Genomic DNA, 19,482 nt, shown 5'->3' on the forward strand with positions numbered 1-19,482 from the left:
GTTTTACAGTTTGTCCTTATTTTTGCTGCTACACTACTGTTCCAGGTTGTTGGGGCGCAACATGTTTAATCCCGCCAAATTTTGTATGTACCTGTCCCAAGTCAGGGATCTCTTGTTACTGTTAATTCTACTGACTCTTCGTTAACCGTTGTTTTCCTTAATCAGGTAGTTTGTATACCCCACTTCGATAGTAGAGGGGCATTATGTTTTCTGGTCTGTGCCTCCGTCGTTCGTCCGTCCGTTCCATACCAACTGACAACATTGAACATATTCAACTAACGGAGCATGTGAAAAACAACTGCCATATTCTTGACTCGGTACTGGCAGTATTTTAAAGTAACTTTTTCTAGATTTGAACAATTTAAATCCGTAAGAAATAGAGTCCTCTTCATAATCATCGCCCTTTTCCACTTCGGAACATCAAGACTTTAAATAGTTTAAACTTTAGAGTTTTTGCAATTTCTTATAAAAGTAAAAACGCATACAACAAGAAAACATAAGTTTAAATTTAGTAGTAATGCAACGAGGAAATTTTCACTCACAAAAATCGAGGTCTATGCCAAAGGTATCTGTTTACCAAGTGAGAGTTGCGTTGTTTGGGAAATGAAAGAATTGCATGAAGCGCTCAATTCCAAAATTCATGTTTTACACTCAAAAGAAAAGAAAAAGAGCAAATGACAATAAAACAATTAAAGATGCAATACTGGGATCAAGTTTATAATAGCAGAAGTTTGAAAAAAATAAGATAAATATTTATTTTATATTCTGTAAAAAGTTTGATAAAACAATTACAAACATAAACGTTTTATCCATGTTTTTGTAATGCTGTGATTTGTTACCATTGATTAAATGGTAGGAAGGAAACATAGCATTCAGCCAAGATTATCATAGAAATAAACAATATACATAACAGCTAAAAGTAAACAAACAAACCCTCTCTGTTCATAACTATAGATGTTGTAATTGGAATTCTGATATCTGTGATAGTAAAAACTACAATGAGACTTACAGATGTAAATATTGAAGAAAAAAATTGATTGTTTCCATCCATCAATGTCAAAAAGTCTGATAATATAAATAAAAAAGGGGGTAGTTTTTATAGGCAAAACCTGCGTACTACATAATACTTAATACTTTCTTACAACTCAACAAATTTTTATAAGCGTCTAAAACACTTAAAGCTGTTGAATTCAAACTGGTCAACATGTTTTCACCAATCTCTTTAATCCAACCAGTTTTCGTTTGAAGATAAAACAATTTTATAATTGTTGTACCAATCGCAAAAAGTATAGTAAGTTGCAGAAAAAATGAGATGTACACAGAAGTTGTGCGACTTTATCGAACTTTCATCCGGGTCTTAACATTGTTTTTTTCCAATCGCAATAAAAGTAAGAAATTAAATGTAAACATTCATTACAGCCATTTTAAAATAAATTAAATAGAAATAAAACAAAAAAGAAAAAAGTAAGTCGATTGATAATTGAACGATATGGTAAACTATAGATCGTAATAAAGGCATTCAATTTCTCTGACATTAAACTAAAGATTTTTGTGTTAAGTACCAGATTCTGTGGTAATTAAAACTAGAAACCAAATTCTAATCAATAATGTAATTATGTTTTCATGGTCATATTAGAGGGGATTCGTTTTATTGCTCTTGTCGTTAGTCCGAGTGACAATGCACGTGTTAATATTAAAAATTTCTCTTTCATCACTTCGAACTTTATCATTTAAAGGATCAACAAGAACTTTTGTTGTTGACATTATAGTTTTTCTTAGACTAGTTAGTCCACCCCTTCAATAGTGCTATAACGGATTAACATGTACTCTCTATCAGCAGGTAGAATAAATATTTGATAGCACTGGCAAAATATGTGCATTCGTGTGGGCTATTTTCCCTTAAAAATAATTTAAAAGGTACGAAAACAACTAACAAAAATCATAAAGACATAAAGTACAGAGTACTCGCAGTTACTTAAAAGGTAGTTCATTGCCAATAACAAACAAAAAAGTTCATCATCACAGAAGTGAAATATATAGAAGTAAAATATATAAAAAAAAAAACGCCACAGCAAAAATCAATGTAATATAAAGTTGACGTCTTCATCAAGTGATTAAAATAAGAAGTTATTCTGATTTCACTGTTCGGCCATAGTTATTGTCGTTTCCGAGAAAAACAGAAAAATTATACTTCCGATAGATTAACATACCTTATACTACTGATAGATTAACATACCTTAGGCACATATACATTGAGGTAGAGACAATCTTCACTTGATAAATCAAAGCCAGGATGATGCAGTTTGATATATTCCATACCTCCTGCGCCCTGGGGACAGGCTGGACCAAAGTTTTCTGTACGGAGTATTTCACTGCCCCAGCCATGTGGAGGGATTGGGGCCTACAATTAAACAGAAAAGACACATTTTAAAGTTATTTTACCCGTGATTGACTCTTTTTATTTCTGACTAGAGAGTGTATTTAACCCATGGCTGTCTTGTTATTTCTTACTGAACGGTGTGTTTTACTGTGTTTGTCTTTGCATTTCTCCTATTAGACAGCTTATTTAATCCGTGACTGTCTTATTATTTCTTTTTATACAGTGTGTTTTACTGTGTTTGTCTTTGCATTTCTCCTATTAGATTAGACAGCTTATTTGACCCGTGATTGTCTTGCTATTTCTGACTATTGACTAAACAGCTTTTTAAACCGATGGCTGTCTTATTATATCTTGCTAGACAGTAAATGTTACCCATGACCGTCTTGTTAATTCTGACAGGACCGTGTATGTTACCGTGGCTGCTGTTTTATTATATATGACTAAACAGTGTATATATATGTAACTTGGACTGTCTTTGATATTTTGATTGGACCATGGTTGACTTGTTATTTCTGACTACACAAAGTATTAAGCTAATATGTCCTGGCCAATAGCGATAATGATAGCTTTTTATTTTTTTTTTACCACTTTATAAATCTGCATTTTTTTTCTACATACACAGTTTTAAACTGAAGTACTTTCATTATAATATTCAGAAATGAATTAGAATATGTATTATGACCGTTTACTCTTTATTTTTTTGCTATTTAAAAAAAAAAAATAAGGCCACTAGTGCTTTTAGGTCTTTTCTCATGCATTGAATACAAAATTATGAAAATTATAAAAAAAAAAATAATTTTTTACCTGGATGTAAAATTATTTTATATTTTTCTACGCCTGAATCATATAGTCTTGTTATGTTTTACTGAACAGTTTTGTTACCCGTTGTTGTCTTAATCTATGATACGATATAAACTTGTAGACTACTCGGACAGTCATCAGCTACAGTATACTACGATAAAATGTTTTGAATTGTTTGTTTGTTTTTATTAAGATATCATCCGATGAATACAAACACCCAGTCTACTTTCCTTTGCCGTGAACCTTTAAATCGAACGAATTAAAAAAGACCTGACACAGTTTCTTACGGAAGTCTACTGAAATTTTATTTTGATAATTGAAATGTATACTTCAGTGCACTCAATGAATTTTAGTTTGGCTGTTTTAATTTAAATTTAAGAACTTAAAATTCATTTTAATTTTCTTTAAATTTCAAAAAGCGTATTGTAAAGTGCAAATCTGCATGAAATATATTATTATCTTTTGACTTTCCACTGATTATTATATCTGATAAGACGATGATACGTCTGAGAGTCTTTGTTTACTTGTTTTAATGATTTGTTTTGACGTCTTTTATTAAAAAAGAGGAAAGTGTTTCACTATGATATTGTTTTGCACTATTTCTCTAATTTGTAGGTTACTATTTGGGTTAAGATATATGAACCCGAGAAGTTAGCAGTCTGTGTCTCCTTGGTTTTAATAGTTAATGATTTGCTCATTTCAAGAGGCTATTCTTTATACAATGCTGCCAAACCACAAGAATGGTGAATTTCATTTAAATTCTTAGATTGCTTTCAGCAGTGTAATATGAGGACCATACTTAATGGAGGAAGGACCCTTCACACCGTCGACATTGTTTATGCAGCTGATATATTTACGTTATCCTCATCTCTAGAATCCAATAATATGTCATTAAAATTTACGATATATGTGATAATAGTTAAGGAACTTGTCTCCAAAGTATCCGTCACTAATTATTTGACGTACAGATTTAATACCGTGTTTCCGTGACCTAGAAGCTCGGGGTAACAGTTCGTCTACAGCATTAGTTCGGTTCTGCCTAATTTACATTGCGTTGAAAGACGTTATAGTATTCAGGTCATCAGTTCAGCTAATTGCACTGAGAGTGATAAAATAATTAATAATATAATGTCGATAATTATCATTCTGTAATTATAATAACAGTTTCAACAGAAGAATTCAAAATCTACACTCAAGAACAAGATCAACAGTATAGGAACACAAACAAATATCAAGAATAAGATCAAAATTCAAGTATATTTATACAGGAACAAAATCTTATTTCTAACACAAAATCGACATTCAAATACTGTACAGGAACACAATCTACTCTCCAGAATAGGAGCGACATTCAAATACTGGACAGGAACAAAATCTACTCTCAAGAATAAGATCGACATTCAAGTACTGTATACAGGAACAAATTTTACTTCCCATAATAAGATCGACCTTCAAGTATTGTACAGGAACAAAATCTACTCTCCAGAATAAGATCGACATTCAAGTACTGTTCCGGAACAAAATCTACTCTCCATAATAAGATCAACATTCAATTACTGTTCAGGAACAAAATCTACTCTCCAGAATAAGATCAACATGCAAGTACTGTATACAGGAAAAAAATCTACTCTCCAGAATAAGATCAACATACAAGTACTGTATACAGGAACACAATCTACTCTCAAGAATAAGATCAACATGCAAGTACTGTATACAGGAACAAAATCTACTCTCCATAATAAGATCGACATTCAAGTATTGTACAGGAACAAATTCTACTCTCCAGAATAAGATCAACATGTACGTATTTTACAAGAACAAAATCTACTCTCCAGAATAAGATCAACATGCAAGTACTGTATACACGAACAAAATCTACTCTCAAGAATAAAAGCAACATTCAAGTACCGTTCAGGAACAAAATCTACTCCCAAGAATAAGAGTAACATTCAAGTACTGTATACAGGAACAAAATCTACTCTCCAGAATAAGATTGACATGTACGTATTTTACAGGAACATAATCTACCAATCTAATTAAAAACCGATCTCTCATAGCTCCCGTTTTCTGATATGTCGCGTGGGAGATCTAACGAAAGTCGCTTTGAGGTCACATGTGAGTGAACTAGAAGTTATGAATTTATAACGATACGCAAATGAATGAACGACCTATTTATAAGCCAATCAAAAAAGTTTATGAATTATTTTGACTGACAATTTTGTCGTAAATAAAATGAGTGACATCCCTTTACATTACGATAAACTTTCAAGATCGTGGAAGACTCAATTTCATTGGCCGAAAAAGACACACCTACGAGGTCACTCACATGTGACCCCAAAGCGGGTTTCGTTAGATCTCCCACGCGACATATCAGAAAACGGGAGCGATGAGAGATCGGTTTTTAATTAGATTAATAATCTACTCTCCAGAATAAAATCAACATTCAAGTACCGTATACAGGAACAAAATCTACTCTCCATAATAAGATCGACATTCAAGTATTGTACAAGAACAAAATCTACTCTCCAAAATAAGATGTTCAGGAACAAAATCTACTCTCAAGAATAAGATCAACATGCAAGTACTGTATACAGGAACAAAATCTACTCTCAAGAATAAGATCAATATGCAAGTACTGTATACAGGAACATTATCTACTCTCAAGAATAAGATCAACATTCAAGTACTGTTCAGGAACAAAATCTACTCTCAAGAATAAGATCAACATGCAAGTACTGTATACAGGAACAAAATCTACTCTCCAGAATAAGATCAACATTCAAGTACTGTTCAGGAACAAAATCTACTCTCAAGAATAAGATCAACATGCAAGTACTGTATACAGGATCAAAATTTACTCCCCAGAATAAGAGCAACATTCAAGTACTGTATACAGGAGCAAAATCTACTCTCAAGAATAAGATCAACATGCAAGTACTGTATACAGGATCAAAATTTACTCCCCAGAATAAGAGCAACATTCAAGTACTGTATACAGGAGCAAAATCTACTCGTCAGAATAAGATTGACATGTACGTATTTTACAGGAACATAATCTACTCTCCAGAATAAAATCAACATTCAAGTATTGTACAGGAGCAAAATCTACTCTCCAGAATAAGATTGACATTCAAATACTGTTCAGGAACAAAATCTACTCTCCAGAATAAGATCGACATTCAAGTACTGTTCAGGAACAAAATCTACTCTCAAGATTAAGATCAACATTCAAGTACTGTTCAGGAACAAAATCTACTCTCAAGAATGAGATCGACATTCAAGTACAGTTACTGCACAGGAACACAATCTACTCTCCAGAATAAGATCGACATTCAAGTACTGATTTTAAAACTTAATAACGGCAAATTTCAATATGAACGCCAAAGAGATAGCGGAAAAACGACAAAAACGTACATAGAAGAGGTCTTTTAAAGCTGGGGTCCCACATTCACGATTTTTACTGCCGTCCTTGACAGGACCATTCCCGATCAAAATTTGTCAAATGTCTGATCAAGATCCTGTGAATCGAGGATGAATATTCTAACTTTAATTAAAATTTGTGAAACAAATAATTTAATCACGACAACAATCAGATATTGTTCAGGAAGCGTCGATATTCAACCGTTTCCAAGCGAATTTATTCCGACAATTCCGTTCTCAATCCTCTGCTAATTCAATTTGTATCTTTCGCCCGGTAAATTTCGACCGAATCTGTCACGACTGCGTCCCGATTCTACCGAATGTAATCCGACAGAGATCAGACAGTGACCAGACAGTGAACCGACGCTGACGGAAGTTATCCGTTTGAAAACTGTCGGCATAATCGGGATGATCCGGTACTGTAGGAACGTAATCCTATCACGGTCCGCTCTATCGCATTTCAAACGGCTTTGACTGGTCTCAGTCGTATTGTATTTTGTAATTGTCGGGACTCTGACATGGGTATCATTGACGAATTTCGTATTAATAACGGGACTATTCAGGAATGGTTTCGGCAAAAACGGCTCGCAATCGACAAGATCTGGGTGCAATCTGGACTCCATCGGCAGAAAAACCGCAATGAAAAAATTCTCCAGATCATTCTCGTTCCACAGGACACCGGCAAGAATACACAGAACATTGTTAGGATTTTGATCCGATACAGCAGAATCTGTCACGACATAGGCACGATTGTAATCCGACTAGACTAAATCGGCTGACTTTCCCCGAATGTTACGGGACGCACCTAACTGTCGGGGTGCTTCGCCGAACTATTCGGACCCTTCCTGACCGGAATCTGTTACGAACTTAAACGACTGTGTTCAGACAATGATAGGGCATTCCAGATAATTGAGGATAGTAATCCGACTTTTTCACTTTTCGTGTCGTATCGCTGTCTGATCTCAAACGGGAGCAATCATCGGCAATGTGTGAACCCCGCATTAAACTGTAATGCGGTAATTATATAATTGTTACTGTATGACTCCCTGTGGCGCGCACGGACTTTTATGTAGAAGGATTCAAAATATCAATCATAAGAACTACCGTGTAGTATTTAGCACACCACAATCAATCATGTGCACATTGTCGGCTGCTTTTGTCGGCTAGTACAAACACAAACTGCTGTGCGAGTGCTTATTTTAGAAAAATGCATAAGAACAGGCAAGTCTAAATTGAAAACGATGTTCAAACTTATTATTGCGTTGGATAAAAACCACAATTTTTAAATATTTATAATAATATATAGAAAACAACCAAACAGGTACATGTAATTTAATAGGTAACAGATCATCTAGAATTGACAAATCTACACAAACAGGAAATATTATAAGTCTAAAAAAACGGATAAAATATAATACTACACGAACAACGAAGAGGAAATATTAACGTTTTGTCAAATATTTTGGGACAAAATGGCTAACATCCGTGTCAATGTTTTTCTTCAAAATACATTAAGAATTTTCTTTAATTTAGTGTAAATGAAAACAATCCGGCTTTTTATTTGAATTTTTGTGTTGTGTGTCAAATGTACTTTTTTCTTATGGTGAATTCTCGTTCTTTATTTCTAATTTCATTTTTTAAATAAACCTATGATTCTATCATTGCCATAAACGACATGGATTATTAGTTATCATTTTTTAATGAAAGTGTAAAGGACATTGATCTGTATAGAAGTTTTTCATGTGATCTTGAGGAATTAGATTTTGTTAAACATTTAATATTATTATTTGCGTTTGAATCGCGTGAAACTATTCTAAATCTCAACGATTAGCTCCCGTTTTCAAAATTGACAGAAAAAAAGGAAAAAGTCTTTGATTTATGTCTATCATAACAATGATAGCTATTTCTTTTTTTTTCAAAAACACAAGTCATTCTCTATTGATACTTGTGTAGTGTGGGACATTTTTGACAAGATCTGATCTATAGGAGGGCTTTCTATTTCATATAATGTTAACTCGAGAAATAAATCAATGTAACATTTTAATTCTAGGTGACACATTTTAGAACATTTATCCAAATAAACCTCACCAAAATGACAGGTTCAAAACCTACACGTTTTCTGTACTCGGAAACGAAAAAATACAGTTACGATAAGTAATGAAGCGTTTTAAGATTGAATACCAATGATATTTGATAATTTATCATCATTTTCCCGCTGTGTTTACATTTGGAAATTCACGCTTCTACTTTACTTTTTGTTGATAAAGAAATTCTGATATTGGTGTTTAAAATTGATTCTATTAAGAACATTATAAAGATATAGCATGTCACCGGGGAGGTTTATTGCATAACACTCGAAATAAAAGACGTGTATAAATAAAATTATAATTTATTTTGTATGACAAGACAGGTCACTGTAGGTCAAACAGGATCAAAGAGGCATTCCATAGCATCGTCTTTGGTTGTTTTTGTTTATATCTAACGTAAAGACTCAAACTTTGTAAGTGGTTAAATAGTGCGAGATCCACACCACGAATTAAAGCCGCCTCCACCAAATCTAAAAAGGACTACGTTGTTGTCTTATAAGGTAACGCCAATGTTTGACTGGGGTATTTACATATGGTTATTTTTGGAATTCTCCTATTAGACAGTAACACCCTTGCTAATGTGGGTTGTGATCAATGTATAAATCTGCAGCATTGTTTAGTCGGATTGTTGACGTTTCATCTTATGCCTCGTGTAGGTCGAGTGCAACGCTCTCCCAACATTTAAATACATAACCATTTTAGGGTCTATAGGTTGTCTATAGCGAGGCGAAATTTTGCCCTTTGCACCATACTTTCATTTTCAATCTATCTGGACGACCGTCTTACACAACAGAACATACACCTAATGTATGAATTATTCATTTCTTGAATATGCATTAAATACATGCATTTATATGTTGTATTATAAAACAGTTACATAGTTCTAATGTAAATACATGGTATTATAGTATAGATTATATTCAGAGAGAGATTGAATTACCAAATTTTGACCAATCAATTGGTTCTTTATGTCAGTATGTTAAAAATAAACTATGTAAAAGTTATTTAACATTTTGCAATAAACTGAAGTCAAACAATTAACTCCGAAAAAGGGAAGCTTGGTACTTATTTTCCTATAAAAAATTGTTTTAAAAAAGAAAAATATTTAGAATTACAGGACCTCAAAAAAAAAGACAGTCAATTTGTAAATTAAGAAGAAGCGCTCACCCTATAGAAATTGAGACAGACAGATATTCAAAAAAACATATAGAAAGATCTGAGCGTCTTTGTTCTAATTGCTCACTTGGTAAAGTTAAAGATGAGCTTCATTTTTTATTAGAATATCCTCTTTATGATATTCAAAGGGCGATTTTTTTCAAGACATTTCTAACAATTGTTATAATTTTATAAATTTAAATAAATTTTCTAAATTTGTATGGCTCTTGACCCAAGAAAATGTTACTCTTATGGAAAAACTGGGCTGTTATATTTGTGACTGTTTTGAATTAAGGAGATCAGGTATGAACACTGACACTAAGTCAAGTAAATAATTTGAGAATAAATACATATATAATGTAATTTTATTATTCTTTTATTCACAATATATATGTGGTTTTAAGCTTGATTCTGACCAATGCTTATATTCCAAATTTATTTGTATATGCCTCTATTATTATTGTTGTTACCAATTATGCAAATCAATTGTATCTGATTTTATGCCCTTTATGGGCCCTGTAATTTGGGAAATAAAAATATTCTATTCTATTCTATTCTATTCATGCCATTATTCCTTCGAAATTCTATGTATCTGATTTTTAAGAGGTTTATGATTCAAAAGTAGCCTTCACATTTTCTTATTCTTTCTTTTCCCTATTACATTGATATTACTAGGAGAGAAATCTATCGTATAAAAATGATTTGCATACGACTGTTTAGTAAGTTACATTGTTAATTGTTTGTAATTAAGCACTTATTTAGGGAAACTTTCATTGTGCATCACTGAAAAAACCGTATCTTGTTCTCTAAATGTCTTTAAATTTGTTAGCGGTTACTGTGGTGCTCTAGACCAAAAGTTTTAAACAGCACAAACACAAAACTTTTAAAGAGCATTAAACATGTAAAAGGTATGAAAAAAATAACAGCAAAAACTGTCTAAGGTCAACGACACCTATTGATGAAGTTTGAAACTTACTTCTACAAAAAGTTGACCATGTTATTTTAATCTCGACAGAGAAGATTTTTCACTGAAAATTAGTTCAGATTATATTTCTATAGTCTCTACTTGAGCAAGACGTGTAACAATAGGAAGCTATTCGCATCACGATCATACATTACTCCGTCTTTCAGTACCCCCTATGACTTACATTCTATAGTCTCCACTTGAGTATAGTGTAGCAATATAAAGCTATTCACATCACGACCATACATTACTCCGTTTTGCAGTACTTGCTTCGGTTTACTTTCTATCGTCTTCACTTGAGTATGAAGTGCAACAATTTGAAGCTTTTCGTGTCACGACCATACATTACTCCGTCTTGCAGTACCCGCTTCGGTTTACTTTCTATCGTCTTCACTTGAGTATGAAGTGCAACAATTTGAAGCTTTTCGCGTCACGACCATACATTACTCCGTCTTGCAGTACCCGCTTTGGTTTACTTTCTATCGTCTTCACTTGAGTATGAAGTCCAACAATTTGAAGCTTTTCGTGTCACGACCATACATTACTCCGTCTTGCAGTACCCGCTTCGGTTTACTTTCTATCGTCTTCACTTGAGTATGAAGTGCAACAATTTGAAGCTTTTCGTGTCACGACCATACATTACTCCGTCTTGCAGTACCCGCTTCGGTTTACTTTCTATCGTCTTCACTTGAGTATGAAGTGCAACAATTTGAAGATTTTCGTGTCACGACCATACATTACTCCGTCTTGCAGTACCCGCTTCGGTTTACTTTCTATCGTCTTCACTTGAGTATGAAGTGCAACAATTTGAAGCTATTCGCATCACGAACATACATTACTCCGTATTGTATTACCCCTTACGATTTTCATTCTATAGTCATTGCTTATAGGGACTGTGTTTTCATTATGTAGAATGTGCAAATACTCAACCACACACCATGCAAATGGGGCCGGTTTCTTTGTTTTTAATACGTTCTCTTCAATGTAAGGAACACTCACTTTTATACTCTTTTTAAGAATCATTAGACGTTCTATTGCAAAACACGTGTTTGCTCAATTCTGGGCTGCAACAATCCCTTCTTTTCAGAGACTGTTTTCATGTCTCAAGAAAATAATTTGTAGCCCAGTGGTAGTTGTTTTCCCAAACAAAGGACATTTCAGTGTAACGGAAGTCGTTGTACCCAAGGTTGTACCCAAGGTAGGGTTTTTATGAAAAGGTTGTCGGTGTATCAAATCGCATGTCCAAACATCATTTGCTTGTCTAAATTATTGTCTGTCTCCCCTCACGAGTTCGTTATTTGCCATTGAACCCTCTATTTTATCACCAGCCCAGTAGTGTGCATTTTTGTGTAAACAAAAATTAACATTGCTGTGCTCACTATTTTATATTAACTATCTTCAAAATTTAGAGGGTTTTTTAAATACTAATGATTTTTTCCCCAGGAATAGATTATCATGCCTCGTTTGGCAAAATCTTCCGTAATTTGGATCCTCAATGCTCTCCAACTTCGTACTTTGTTTTTTGGGGTGTTTTTTTTTTTGGTGAAACTTATTTTTATTCAAGCGTCACTGGCGAGTCTTTTGTAAACGAAGCGCGCGTCTGGTGCACATATTTTGCTTTATCTTGGTGTATGTTTAGTTTATTTATAATTCCTTAAATAGATTATTATGTTTTTGTTATCCTTGTTTGTGTTTTTCTCTAAGAATGGATAATCAACCTATAGCAATTTGATAGCACGACAGTACGTTTAAATGCAAATAATATAAAAACAAACTATTTTCCTTTTCTGTTATCCTACAGTTATTAGGTATGAAACAAGCCATTTTGTTATTTTTGATAAGGTCATGACATATAGCTTTCAGTACAAGTTTTACCCACAAATCATAAGTAGGCAGTGTGACGTTGCGGATCTTAACCATTTATTATTGAAAGTGCAGTACCAACATCAAAATTTTATAGTAGAATCTGTGGGTTTGAACAGTACTTTTCATATAATTTCACAATATTTTATCACTGCTAAACTAAGGATCCAACTTTCAATGTACTGTGATATTATTTAGTTAATTGTCCATCTTTTTCTTGTGAAATTTAATATACGGCTTTCCAATGAATAAGATGCATTTACTCTTTAAAAATGCGAGAGGCTCGTACTTTAGCAAGTATAGAAACTTGACATTATCTTATAATATCTCATTACTTTTTTTATTTCAGTTTAAGAACATGTATGATTGGATATTAATTTATTAGAATCAGAGTGCGAAAATACGCACTTGATAAAAAAAATTTCAAAATGTATAAATATTTATAATACGTACATAGAAATCCAAAATAACACAAACATGACAATTCAATTATTTGGTTTAACATGTACTTTACTGAAATGAATGTTTATATCTGAATTATTAAAATCGTTCCTTATGTCCTGATGCAGAATTGTAATGGTAATATATTAAATAATAAAAGACATTTTTATTTAAATTGAACATAAATAAAACCAATTTAAGTTATGTTTGCAGCTAAGTCGACATGCATCTGAACATTCATATTATTTTATATTCATAGATATCAAACATATAATTGAAATCCTGAAGTTGAATACAAATCTTAATGTAGTTAATACGCAAATGCATTTATATCAGAAATCTGTCAATAGACAAATATGAAATATATCAGTTACTTTGATTTTTAATCATGTTTCTTTATGTGTTACATGATTATATAACATGGGGAGTTATGAATGTTGAATAAATAGTTTGAAAGTCATTTACAGAAATAAACTAATTAAGCTTACCTCGAATCTTAATTTCCCAATAGGTGGTTGCGCGTATGGAATGCCTAAAAATTTCTCTATTACTTTCCCATGCTGAACATGTTCCAAAACACCTTTAACTTTACCATACTCCGTGTGTCTTATAACATGATTAACAGCTAAACTATATTTATAACATAACACAATAATTACACAATATAACTGTATATTTGTCATTTTGTAAAATGTAGAAAGAAAAGCTCGGTCAGTAGGTATTATGAGAGATCGCATGGTTTCCACCTGACTTGCTCACTGGTACACCATTGTAATTGTGATGCGCAGTCAGAAGGCTTATCTTTTATAGCAGTTCTCCGTGTACCCGTTCAATCAATCAATGAACACTTGGATAAGACGTTATATATTACTGTAAAATTATTCATGAAAAATTGACCCGTGAATACCTCAGCGTCTATCAATCGAAAGCCTTAATTATGGGTGGTAAAATGTAAACGATACCTGGTTAAAGATGAAAGGAACAGGTAGCTTAAAGAATTACCTGTATTTAACAGGTAATAACTGGGTTCAAAAACACTTTGACAGGACACAAATCACATTCTTATAAAGGTCAGCATGTTATGGCCAAACAGTTTGTCGAATTTACATTACAGTTAGACATTTATCGACAGATGATAAGATGGAGGATATAGTAAATTTTCAATTACACCTTCCTTGCTTTATTGTAGTGTAATAAGAAATCGGATATTAAAATGAAAATAACAGTGAGATAACATGATGTTGGAAAAGATGTTTTACCTTAACTTGACACGAGAAAAATGTTCTTAGATAGATAGTACATTTTATCTAGATTTTCGTAAATAAGCTTGTAGGTTATGGATTATCAGATATTCCATTTAAAAAGGCTTTACCAAGATTTTAATTGTAAAAGAATGGTTTTTAATTATTCCATAACTTTATAAGTTATCGTTATACATTTATCAATTATATATATCTATCCGTCATAATTTATAATATACGTAGCTCCAAAACTAGCAAAGAAACTTGATTGATGTTCTAAAGAGTCGAATACATAACGACTATCGATGTAAACAAAAATGGGAAGATGCATAAAAACACACATATTGATTATAGAAAAACAAACGTTATAGCACTACCTTTAAAACTAATGAAAGTAAACCCTGCAAAACAGGTATGTACTGATATGTTTAGGATATATCAACAGTTCCTGCTCCCATCGTAGAACCGTCGGGCTGTCCATACATGTAAGAAAATCCAATTATAGTCCGCGCTCTTTCACTTGTCAAACAAGGATCCTCCATTGTTTAGGAGCTCTATAGATGTTTAAGGGGCACTAGCTACGAGATATATAAAAAATCTAAAGTATGATTTTATTTTGTTCAATCGTAAATGAAAGTGAAATAGTGAAATAATAGTGAAATAATTGCTTTTATCAGCTAAAATGGTTCAATGTTGTCAAATTAAGCTAATAAACACTGATGATGAATTATTCACATGCAAGTGAATAATTCAACCTCATTAAATCCATATTCATGTGAACTCCAATTTAATCCCGTGAAAGAGATAGAATAACGCATGCATTGTCCGTGTACGGTTATTTAAAGGAAAAGAATGTCAACATTGAAAGTGAAACAAAGGTAAATAATTTGATTGACTGATTCGATCCACAAAAAATCATACTTATAAAGGTAAAAACGACGATAAACATACATTTTTAATCTATATTACAAAATTTAACAGACCTATAAAAATCCAATTGCGCGAGTTGCTTAATCTATTTATATCTGTGTTTATGTTTACATCGCTGTTTTGGTCATAGAAGGTCAACTCGATAGTTAATAAGATGTCGTCTTGGCTAAATTTCACACGAAACAAAGCTACATCTTATTGAGACCATGTCCTGTAAATTGTTTATTTTGTACTTTTGATAGTTTGGGAAAATGTTTAACAATTTAACATTGTTATAAATAAAATATGAGAATTTGAGTCAAATCGGTGAACATGAATTTGGCAGCTAATGCCCCTTTGAATAAACATTTAACTTAAAATAGTTATCAAATTAACATTAACAAGTTTAGATATTTGCCTTCTGATATCTGTTCATATATCATTTTGGAAATATAAACATGTCATGTCTTGACCTTCTAGGTGTTCTAAAGATAGCGTGCTCGCCTCGAGGGTTGAGAATCGTGTTTATGGTCCCTAACCTGGTCAAACCAAGACTTGAAAGTTGAAAATGCTTCCTCACTAAGCACACGATATTTAGGAATAAGAGTGGACGACCTGGGGTCAGAATATTGTGTCATAGGGTGGCATATCTTCTTTGGAACGGATAAAACCCGACTCAACGTATCGTCTAGTACAGTGCAGAGATCATATCAATAACGCATTAACTTGCATGTTCTCGTCCCTAAATATGCATTTAATTTGCCACTCAGTGGAACTGGACGTTACTCCATCGTCATGATAATATATTCCATTTAACATTGCCATGTAAGTCGTAATTTTAATAAATTAAAACATAGACAATAATTTACTGCATTAGATATATTTTGACTATTATGTGTTTAAATACCATAGTAAAATTATAGAATTACTGTTATATAAAGCAAAGGTGACATTAAAGAAACGGTAAATGTATATTTATTATATATTTTTAATCGAGCTGAGACGGATCTTTACTTATATAGTTTAACCATTAATTGTGATTCGTATCAATACAGAAATAAGTCTGCCATTAAAGAGACACCCTTAGTGCCCATTAGGATGTAAATATCGTCCATAAACGATGTTGTCCAAAATCCCCAACGCTTTGCGATTACATAGTACTTACAGTTTACGCCGAATAATAGAAATGGTTGTAGATTCGATGTAGAAAACCAATTTGTTTAATGTTGACAAGCTAATTACATGGTACTGATGGACAATTTAACACAATAACTGATGTTTGAGGCACTTGTAAAACTCTGAAGTTTTAATGCTAATGACGAACGATAAGCCATTATATCGTGTCGCGAGGCGCCCGATATAGAGCGGCCATTCATAGAAATTGTAGTTTTTGATTCTATTAATTTAACCTTTCGTAAAATCGCTTAGGCTTCAAGTCGGTGCCATATGTCGGAAATAAATCATTTATTGTTTTGTTATTGAAACAAATATTTCTTTATAAGTACTATATATACCATGGGTCTTACGAGTTAACATATCATATTAGTGGAGTTCGTGTTGGTTCTTAATTATTATTTATATACTGTTGATGTAAATGTCCTTTGGTTTTTGTGAGTTTTGTTTACTTCTTGGTTTTGATTGTTATTGTCTTAAACGGATGAGTTTGTTTAAATATGTTAATGAGTAAGACACATGGTATATAATATTTGTAATATAAATAAAATGATTGACAGCTTGAAGACCTTGAGCTAATATTGGAAATTGATCACGTTACCGTTTTATCTAATGAAATCGAAGCTCGCGCAACTCACTTTTGCTCCTCGTGTATGATCTGCGTATTTCATTTAAAAGAGCCCAAGAAGTTGCAGTTAGTTTTTTAGTTTTGCGCCCCTTGTATGATCGTATGAGCAGGTAATTTCATTATGTCATCAAAAAGTAAACATTGTCAATTTTTTTGTTGGTTTTCAAGGTATCATACAAATTAATAATGTTGTACAGGTTGTTACATTTAAAGTTTTGTACAAACTGCTTTTCTTCCGTTATTTTATTAATTCGATTATTAGATTATTTATTCAAACACACTTTTAATAATAAAACACTTAATAGTGGCGGATCGCAAAAAGAATCGTGTGTTTTCACAAATTTTTGTAGCCGATATTTATTCATTTTTCATCGAAATTTAATTGAATTTTTGCACAGGAAATGGTACTTCATTGGAGTATTGCATTTTATTTTTCTCAGAACTGAAAGAAGAAACGAATAGATATTTGAAAAAGAAATAATCCACATTAAACCATACCGAGACTTAGATACTATATTCCCGTGCTTGCATTTCCTATCATGATTCTTTTGATAGAGGTTTGCTGCTCTCAAGGAAGCTATTAAACCAAGAGTTCCAAATGGTGAAGTTGAAATTATCCCTTCGTAAACTTTACGGACGCCATCACGAGTTGGTTGACCGTTATGGAATAACCGTTTCACAAATGATATCGGATATGTTCCTTACGTCGTAAGTACAATCCCCTTCCCTTTCATGAATGTGACCTACCGAATAAGACTATTTACCGGATTAGTTATAACATGAGCAACACGACGGGTGCCACATGGGGAGCAGGATCTGCTTACCATTCCGGAGCACCTGACATCACCCCTAGTTTTTGGTGGAGTTTGTGTTGCTGATTCTTTAGTTTTCTATGTTGTGTCATGTGTACTATTTTTTGTCTGCTTGTCTTTTTCATTTTTAACCATGGCGTTGTCAGTTTATTTTCGATCTATGAGTTTGACTGTCCCTTTGGTTTGGTATCTTTTGTCTCTCTTTTTCAAATGCCGGTGTTTTCTTCTCATGCTATTTTTGAAAAGATTGTCTCCAATCTTCATTTTTTTTATATAAATAAGGCCGTTAGTTTTCTCGTTTGAAATGTTTTACATTGTCATTTCGGGGCCTTTTATAGCTGACTATGCGGTATGGGCTTTGCTCAGTGTTGAAGGTCGTACGGTGACCTATAACGGTTAATTTCTGTGTCATTTTGTCTCTTGTGGAGAGTTGTCTAATTGGCAATCATACCACATCTTCTTAGTGGACTTATTCGTTCTTCTTTTTATTCATGCGAGTTTATCTACGGTCACCGATTGGGTTATTTTTACAACCGGTTCGAGATATTTTTAGGAATATGAATATGTTTTTAAATCTTAAAAAAAAACATAATGAAAGAAAAATTGAGAAATTGAATGGTAGTATCAAACACCAAAATTGAAAAAAAGTTAATTCATTCCTTTAGTGTTAGAAGTGATTTTCAACTGGAAAATAAGTACACACATTGTACAATATGTATAAGTTCTGTATAACTCGAATAGTTCAAGCCCTTTCCGTATCTGATTTTCTCCCACACGAGATTAATGTAGCCTTCGTAGATCAGCGGAATATAACGACTGAATTATTCGGGTTAAAGTTCTATATTACAAACAAAATATGAAAGAGATACTCATTTCCACAATGATTTATATTTTTTTCGCCATTTTACGGTCAATTTTAGCCAGGTTTACTTGTTTTTTGAACCTATCATGTAAGTGGACGACAACCAAATTGTCTTTTCATCTAGAATCAAGTGCAAGACCTTTAAGCTTGTCCACAATTGAAGGTGTCACTTCTTAAGCAAGAGATGTCCATTTTTACTTATTTAAAAACTATTAATGAAGACCACAATTGTGTTGATGTTTTCATATTGTAACATACAATAACACAAGTTTGAGCTTTCTAAAAAGCTATGGACTTCATCGCTCTATCCTAATTGAAGGTAATATGCGTGCATGTGGTTCTTGATAGAGTATTGGAAGTGTTGTATTTTTAAATATTGATTAATATACATTTGGATTTACTTAAAAAGTGTGCGTTAGACACCCATGCTCCACTTGGCTTGTTGAAAATTAAAACATTTACAAATAGACATGACTCTGGAGGTGTGCCTAGATTAGCTGAAGTTATAAAATATAGATAATGCATTTTTGTAAACATTGTATAGGAACATTAATTGATTAGCAAAACAAATCATGCATATTGCAGATTAACAAAGGCTAGCAAAAAACATGTATTAATAATTCATATTTCAATATTGAATTTCAGTGTGCAAAAATACATAATAAAAAGAACATGAATCAATGATAGTTGATCGGAACTGAAATACACATAGTTAATTTTCCGGTATCTGATGTGTTAACTGGAAC

The 19,482-nt window shown here is 32.8% G+C and overlaps 1 protein-coding gene across 1 annotated transcript in view; it reads right to left on the reverse strand.

Moving 5' to 3' along the window:
• LOC143058074 (pyrethroid hydrolase Ces2e-like) overlaps nt 1–14,007 on the reverse strand; it is a 34,361-nt gene extending 20,354 nt beyond the window's left edge. Inside the window, exons 1-2 of the mRNA XM_076231539.1 lie at nt 13,600–14,007; nt 2,237–2,401 (exon numbers count right to left, since the gene is read on the reverse strand). Coding sequence (XP_076087654.1) covers nt 2,237–2,401; nt 13,600–13,848 — 414 coding nt within the window. The 5' untranslated portion in view covers nt 13,849–14,007. The remainder of the gene's footprint in view (nt 1–2,236; nt 2,402–13,599) is intronic.
• Between the last annotated feature and the right edge of the window lie 5,475 nt (nt 14,008–19,482).

Source organism: Mytilus galloprovincialis, chromosome 1 (assembly GCF_965363235.1).
Source record: "Mytilus galloprovincialis chromosome 1, xbMytGall1.hap1.1, whole genome shotgun sequence".
NCBI lineage: Eukaryota > Metazoa > Mollusca > Bivalvia > Mytilida > Mytilidae > Mytilus > Mytilus galloprovincialis.